The sequence below is a fragment of the Erigeron canadensis genome, chromosome 6 (genome assembly GCF_010389155.1).
Source record: "Erigeron canadensis isolate Cc75 chromosome 6, C_canadensis_v1, whole genome shotgun sequence".
Classification (NCBI taxonomy): Eukaryota; Viridiplantae; Streptophyta; class Magnoliopsida; order Asterales; family Asteraceae; genus Erigeron; species Erigeron canadensis.
Window position 1 is genome coordinate 6,637,038 of NC_057766.1, and position 8,349 is coordinate 6,645,386.

General features: G+C 34.1%; 1 protein-coding gene across 2 annotated transcripts; it reads left to right on the forward strand.

Annotated features, from left to right (window-relative positions):
- The first annotated feature begins 1,695 nt into the window (after positions 1–1,695).
- LOC122605871 lies at positions 1,696–5,718 on the forward strand. Of its 2 annotated transcripts, none has more exons than XM_043778831.1 (2): positions 1,696–1,941; positions 3,901–5,718. In XM_043778831.1, the coding sequence occupies exon 2, from the start codon at positions 3,903–3,905 to the stop codon at positions 5,484–5,486; it is 1,584 nt and encodes a 527-aa protein (XP_043634766.1). In that variant the 5' UTR covers positions 1,696–1,941; positions 3,901–3,902; the 3' UTR covers positions 5,487–5,718. The 2 variants fall into 2 exon arrangements, with proteins under 2 accessions (XP_043634766.1, XP_043634767.1); XM_043778832.1 differs by having other exon boundaries at positions 1,696–1,848.
- The last annotated feature ends 2,631 nt before the right edge of the window (positions 5,719–8,349 follow it).

Below are 8,349 nucleotides of genomic sequence, written 5' to 3' on the forward strand. Positions count from 1 at the left end.
CCCAAAACATGTGGAAGACGACATTGAGAGTTACTTTACTTTTATAAAAGTTCAAATAAATAATTTTCATTTGATATAAAAGTTCAAATAAATATTGTTTATGACAAATTGCATAAAAATGTATTTATAACTTAGATTCATCATGCATATTTATTATTATTTTAATAAATAGTATTGAAAATGTAATGTTAAGATATGGCATTATGGCCTATGTAGAATCCTTGTAAACAAAGATTAACATCCTAATTGAATAAGTTTCGTTGTATTATAGGTTTAATCACTAGATTACCTATGCATTTTTCCTTTTTTGTATATATAATTATATCCCATATATATTTTTAATGATGTATATATCCCACACACATATAAAATTTATACATGAATCATCAATTCTTGACCTATTTACTGATAATAGTCGGTTAAAATGTTTTTTCCTTTGAACTAAAATAGTTACGAGGAAAAATACAAGGGTTTTTTCACTAGATCACCAATGGACTTTTTTTTTTCTACATGGTTACGTACCCAACAAACTTGTATAATTTGTACATCGTTCATTAATGTATGATCTGTTTATCGGTCACACTGACGCTTAGTTGGTAATGACGCGAACTATTGATAAAGATGACATGAATTTCAAATCAGCAAGGATATTTATAAAAATCGTATGTCCATTCTTTTCCCCCCTAAATTCTCTAAATTGAAGCATATCTTATATGTCATCTAATCATAATAACCTTGTATATGAAGGAAAAAAAGGTAGACATATGGTTTTCAAGTGATATTTATATCATAATAAGTGATAGATCTAGCACATATAAGCATTATTGATTTGTACTGTATATTTTAAAAATAGTACATTGTTGTGATTTAATCAAAAACAGTGGTACAATTATCATTTTCCTTTCAAATACATTTATGTTGATTTCAAATCCATGTGATCTTTATTAATAGTTCATGTCCTTTCCAACAAAGCGTCACATCATCTAAAAAAAAGATAATAATAGACAAATCAACGTTAGTAAACCATGTATAAATTTTTAAAAGTTTGTTCTACAACCATGTTCAATTATCCATGTACAAAAAGGAAAATTTATTAGTGATCCAATGATAAACATTAGTTAAAAGAAATAAACATTTAACTCGTTATTATCGGTAAATGAATTAAAGATGGATGAATTATGTATAAATAGAGTTTATAAAGAATATATATTAAAAAATATTTATTATCAACGATGACTTGGTGGTTTGGAATTCCCATGATAACTTATTAATCTAAGGTTCGAATCTCAATTTCAGCCAACTTTAAGACATATGTACCCCTTACGAGTGTTTGGGCTAGGTCTCCTTAGATGCGGGTTTGGGGGGTTTGGGTTTACCCCCATCAATCGTCGTGCTTTTGAACAGATTACTAGGGAGTTTTCTCCCATTGGGTATTTGATTCGCTTCGAGGGAATACTGTAACACTGACCCAGTTAAGACAACGTATGTTAAACCTCCCGCTGTCGAATTACGATACAAAGTTTTAAGCGAAATTCACCTTTAAAAACCAATAATAATTAAAATATTTATTTTTATTAATGTTAAAAAAAAAATTAAAATATTTATTAGGCAACCGAAAAATTCATTGGTAACTGAGTAATTAAACCGCCTTTTTATTATTGTTTGTCAAGCTGTTTTATTCTTATTACTATTCGGTATCAACAATCATTGTGATTTACATTTTGCTTATTCTTTGAGGACGTGTAGATCACGCGCCACCCCAACTGCGTAGTGAAACTACCATTTCCGGTACTACTGTACTGCCATTTCACGTTCCCCGTACTAAAAATGGCAAAGAAAACATTAAAGGTGTTTATATATTTCATTTTAATTCTTTCACTACCCACAAAACCTAATCCCACTTCCTTCAACCTTCCCCAACTACCAAACCTTTTTTTTAAGGTAAATCATTAAAATTCTTGTCTTGTGTTTTTTAACATATAATCTTGGAATTATTTATTATTTATTTTTATGATTTTGCTAATAGCGGATATAGTTAACACGTAATTAAATATTGTACATATAGATATTAACAGCTATGATAATGATTAGCAAGCTCCTATCTGCTGTTTTAAAAAAATAAATAAATAAATTAGCAAGCTCCTTGTTATTATGAAGAATTATTTAAGTGATAGAAATGTAGCATGTGTTTTGTTGTTAGATAATATACTTTCACTGATTTGGTGTTATTATGCTAAACAAAGTCCTTAGGGCTTCACTTAACGTGCATAAAAAGATTATACATTTCCATATCAAAAGTCCACCCTGAATTTTATGGTAAATGTACAACTAATTAATGCACCTTAACGAAAGCCCTTAGGGCTTCGTTTAGCAAAACCCTTTACATGTTAAGTGATTTTGCCTCCGAGGCAGTAGCTGAATCGGTTAGAGGGTGGAACACCTCATGTGTTGGGCCCGGTTCTGTTTGGGCACGGGTCCGTCAAGGTTTCTAGAAATAAAACTTTACCGTTGCCGTGTGTATTGATTTTGTTGTTAGTTAGTAAACTATATGAATGTTTGTGTGGTGGAAATAGGCCCTAGTTTTTTTTTTTTTTTAAATGTGTTTCTGAAACTATATATTAAACAAAATCTTTATGAGATGTTATTTTGTAGTGAAAACATTTTACTATTATACATTGAAACTTCTTATGGTATGTATGGCAACAAATTGTTGAGTTAGAACTATGTGTGGCTGGAGTTGGTAGCTGGGCCAAAGGCTAAGCTCTGTTTTTCAACCTTCTTTTGGGTGGCCTTTAGGAGTATTTATAAACGCTAAGCAGCTAACCAAAGATGACTATTTTTTTTTTTCCGCAAAAAAGCTAGAAGATCAAAGAGGATAGTTTGTGCATATGTGTGTGTGTGTTTTCCCGCATACGTGCTGTAGTGAAACAACCCATACTCCTGATTTTTGATGTTGATGGTTAGGTCTATTAGTTAATAGTAGGGCTGTGAATTATGAGTCCGAATAGTCATCGTTGACATGTGACATTGTGCATGATGCGACTATGCGAGTGTAGGTCAAAATAGGCCAATGCTTGATTTTAGTTTTTAACAAACACTGGATACCACTGATTTTCATTGTAGTGTCGACGTAGTTCCTCCCAGACCAAACTCAGAAAAAATGCGATGATATTGCTCCAATTTATGCAACAATTAGTAGCAGAATAACGGTAAAAAGGGGTAATTGAGCATTTGCATCGTGTAGATATCAGGGATGATGTTTAACTGTTGAAGTGAAACAAATTATTCTAATTTTATGTTTCTTAAGGTAGCCAAGCTGAGTAATACTTTGAGTACTAGAATAGTAGACTCATACACAAGATTCTGTAGAATATATATCGTGATGTCGTGTATATGCGTGGTAAGTTGTCAAAATCTTGAGATTTCACATGGATAAGTCGTATATGAATCAATAGTTGGAAACCAAACTGCTTATAGTGCAGTTCTGTATCGTGGTTTCATTTTTGTTGGTCCAGAACCATTATTAGACACTTCTAGCATTAAAGACATAATATGTTTTATAACTTATATGGTGAGATATATGTTGTGACGTTGTTTTAGGTCGAGTCATATTCTCGCCTTTTGAACACACACAATATATATATATATATATATATATATATTAATAACCACTGGGTAATAGCCTAGTGGCCACCAGCCTCCACTTTCCTGGAGAGGTCTTGGGTTCGAGTCTCGCCAAAGGCAAACTTGAGATAATCAAGAGATTATTAAGTGGTTGATAATTACCTGGACACTAGCCTGACTGAGGGATTAGTGGGTACCAAATGGTACATGGGATCAGGGGTTTTCCATCAAATTACCCTTTTTTATATATTAACGCATAATTCATCTTGTTCACAGATATGAGGCCATCTAAGATTGGAATCAAGCAAGAAATACATGAGGGAGCCCAAGGAGCCCATAACACACCTTTCAGATTCAATCACAAGTTAACATTGTCCCAACACCCTCGTGAACACCGAAAAGGCTTGTTCATACAGAAATACAGAAATATCGTCATGGCAAAGGCATTGCACCCGACAGATTTCCAAGGTTATACTATCAGAGAACGTTTTGTGAAGATGGGCTGGGGACAATTGCTTAATTTAAATTGTGACAAGATTTATAGACGTGTTGTCATTCAATGGATGTCGACACTATCAAAAGATGGGGATGAATTGACCGGTAAAGTTGACGGGAAGTCCTATACCATCACACCCGTCATCATCCGAAACCTTCTTGGAGTTGACACACGCACTGATCTGCCATATGCCCGGTTTAACAAAGAAGAATTTCAAGCCAACACTGATGAAAACAAAAGAAGATGGATTGATGCTCGCAAGATAGTTTTTGGACTGAATGAAGATTCGAATGCCGGACTTGGTGAGTTTCACAAATCAAAAATGACCCCATTAGTGAAAATTTTGTGGCAAATAGGGGTTTGGACATTTTACCCTCGTCTTGGTGACATAGATTGTGACTTCCTTCGTACCCATGAGATCTATCTCCTCCATGCGTTATTCACAGGAGATTATTTGTATAGGTTTGCACATTTGATGATTGATGACATATGGGATATGTATGAGCACGAATATCGAAAAATCATTCCCCATGGATACTATATTTCCGAGATACTCAGTCATTTGGGCGCTGTTCACGAAAATGAATCAGTTGAGACGGTCCCACTACCGTACCGCTCATTATCAAAGAAATCTTTTCCTGATCTTGAATTTTCAGAATCACCAACAACATACTTAGTTGCTGACAGGGTATTGGGGCAACGAGTTGTTCTTCAGAAAGAAGTCATAGAAGGAAAATCTCTACTTCAGCCACCACATCACCAGATGCCCGGACCAAGTCCACACCCTGACATGACAAATCTGTTGACTAACCTTGAAAATCTAACTATTAAGCAATTCTCTCAGTCTCAAGAAAAACACAACGAAATGATATCAATTATTAGCAACATGGTAAAGCAGATGGAGCATCAGACATTAGAGGGAGAACGCCGAGAGCAAGAAAGATTAAAACAGACAGAAGAAAGAGATCAGGAAAGGGAACGACGAGCAGAGGAAAGAGAACAGGAAAGGGAACGACGGGCAGAGGGAAGAGAAAAAGAAAGGGAACGACGGGCAGAGGAAAGAGAACAGGAAAGGGAACGGCGGGCAGAGGAAAGAGAAAGGAATGCTGAGATCCGGGCCCATGCCATAATCTGGGATATTGAGAGGCAGCGTTACCTTTATGAACAGGAACAGCAGCAGTTACGGATGACTTGGAACCAAGTTAATGCAGTCAACACGGCTGATGGTTTTCAGTTTCCCCAAATATCTGATACTTCTTTCCATCCACCACAGGCTGGTTCCAGGTATCATGACCCAACCCGAAGTTATGAGATCCCCAAGGCATTTCAGTCACTCTACTATGACATCTATGGCCCGAGACACTAGGTATTTTTAGGCATGTATATGCTATATATTCCCCCTTTATATCTGTTACGAGTAGGTTGATCTGATCACGTGGTATTTTCTTTTAAGTTGATGATGCAATGCTGATCTTGGAATTGATAAATACACTAACTTCATGAATTTATTTACTTCAAAATGCTTATCGCCTGTTTGAATTAACAGGAATGGATGTTTGGAACTTATGATTAACTATTACATTATTATGCATTTTATGTATGACATGACAAGTAGAATTTATGAGTAACTTTCATAGTTGATGGCTTGATGCCAATGCCATACTTTTTGTTTTCATTATCCAACAGATATTTGTGTATATAATGTATACATGGGAATATTATAACAGATACTCATGTTGTTGATCGCTTTAGACATGTTTTGACACAGCCAATTTATCTGACCTAACTAGTAGTATAGATTTGGGTTGGTTTAAACTTTAGAACCAAAACTTGGCTTACGATTTTACCTGTTCAAGTGACTGCAATGTATAGAAATACCTTAGACAGGTTTGTGCTCCGCAATGTTTTAAGAACGGTAAACCGGGGACCGGTCGGTCGTCCGTAACAACTACACGGTTCTAGATCCAGTTTTTTCGCTATTCGTTACCGCATGTTTTAGATCCAGTACTTGTATGTTGTTGGTCTGGTTAAATCATTTTTTAAAAAAAATTATTTTTCTAATATTTTCATGTTATTTTTTTGTTATTTGTGAACTACAAAACACATAGTTTGTTAGGAATTACATATTTGACATTATTTTTGAGTGGATTGTAATTGTATTTTGATTATTTACGTCGGATTGTAACAAGTTAATTATCATTATTGTCCTACAATTAATTTGCAGAATTTGTTAAGTAGCTTTTTCGCAAATTGTTATCCACAATTATTTGCAGAATTTGTTAAGTAGCTTTTTCGCAAATTGTTATCCATTTATTTATTTCTAGAGTATAATATCTCTAAAAAAACACATGGAATTTTTAAAAATGTGTTCAAAACTAAAACATATTAATTTTGTTTTCCATATAATAAAACGTGTTGTTCAAAAAACGAGTCGAGCCGAGCTCGAGCTTGGCTCGAACATTATTCGCTCGGCTTGATAGCTCAATGAGCTTTCGGTGTGTAGTCTCAAGCTCGACTTATTGTACCTACAATATGGCTCGAGCTCGGCTCAAAAAGCTCAAAAAAAGCTCGAGTTTGGCTTGTTTCTATAAACATGACTCGAGCTCGGCTCGAAACTCGACCCAAAAAGCTCGAAAATATGTATCACTTATGACAAAATTTATACAAATAGCCCTTGTAAAATTAGAAGTTTACTATTGAAGAATTATATATATAAATATATACACTATATATGAAAAGCTCAAAAAGCTTGATAAAGTATTTCGAGCCTGAATTTAGGGCTTGAGCTCGATAATAGTTTGACTCGATCGAGTTGGCAGGCATAAAGGGGGCGGGGGTGAAGGTGGTTTTTTTAAAGGGGGGGGGGTCATAGAGAGATAATTAATTTAGTTTGCGGTCTAAAATTTGGTAAATAAAAATTCATAAGTGGAAAGACAATAACAAAATGTTTTTTAATGTCTAATTAAAAAAAATAAAATAGAAATCAATGCTTTATGTTTTTTTAAAAACATTTTGAAAAACTATATTTGATTGTGCATTTTATTTTCCATGGTCTTTTTAAAAAAATAAAAATAAGAACACAAAAGGTATTTTTCATAACAGATTGTTGATATAGATAATGAATACACTTAAAACTCCTTGATTCAAGCCGGGTACTCCCCAAGTACTCGTTACAAGGTAAGGCTCCTAGTCAATCTGAGTAGACTGGTTAATCTGGGTACTCTCCGCCTTCGCTACTCTGACCTCGAGTACTTTCTGTATAGGTACAAGTCTTTAATTGATCGACCCAGAAACACTTAACGACTTCTGGAACCTTGGTCCTAACACACGAAACCAAACAAAAACTTAATGTTAGATGGCATACCAGGATCACACACATAATATGTGATAAAATTATTGAAAAACAGCCAAAATTAGTAAAATCTAAAATGCATCTGTCAGTCATGTTTATATTATTTGCTAATTTCTTTTTTAAGATAACTATTTTTTTGGTATTATTGGTTTGTCCTTGGCAAGGTGTTTTACATTCCCTAACGCAATGTTTGTGATTGACTGTTAAAAAAAAATTAAACAAAATAAAAAAAATCTTTTATCGTAGTGTAGAAAATGTAATGATATAACCTGGTTATTTTTTTATTTTTTTAACTACAACATTATGACATTTAGCAAAGTTAAAATGATAAAATCAAAGAAAAAAGTTAATGAAATACACCTTGTGATTCTTGTTATTTGAAGAAGTGGCAACCACGTGCCACTCAGTGGAACTACCAATTCCGGTACTACTGCCATTCCACTCTCCCCTTACTAAAAATGGCAAAGAAAACATTAAATGTGTTTGGTTTTTTTGCCTTTTAATTCTTTTACTACCCACAAAACCCTAAATTCACTTCTCCAACCTTCCCACTACTACTTTCTCACAAATTTTATCTGAGGTAAATCATTTAAATTCTTGTGCTGTTATTTATTTATTTATTTTATTTAAATAACATATGATCTTGGGATTATTATTATTATTATGCTAATCATCATCACAGCGTATATGGTTAACACGTAATAAAAATAATAAAATATTGTACCCAAAGATAGTAAAAAGTAAGTAAGTAACTGCTCAGTGCCGCCTTCCGTGGGTTTTGAGCCCCAATACCTCGACGGTGTATTGGGGAGGTTAAGATGTAGGCAGACCTTACCTCTGTCTCCAGAGACAAGGGTGTTTACCACTGATCCAACCA

What these genes read in the sequence shown, in the direction of transcription:
- LOC122605871 (XM_043778831.1), top strand. Translation starts at nt 3,903, where the DNA reads ATGAGGCCATCTAAGATTGGAATCAAGCAAGAAATACATGAGGGAGCC.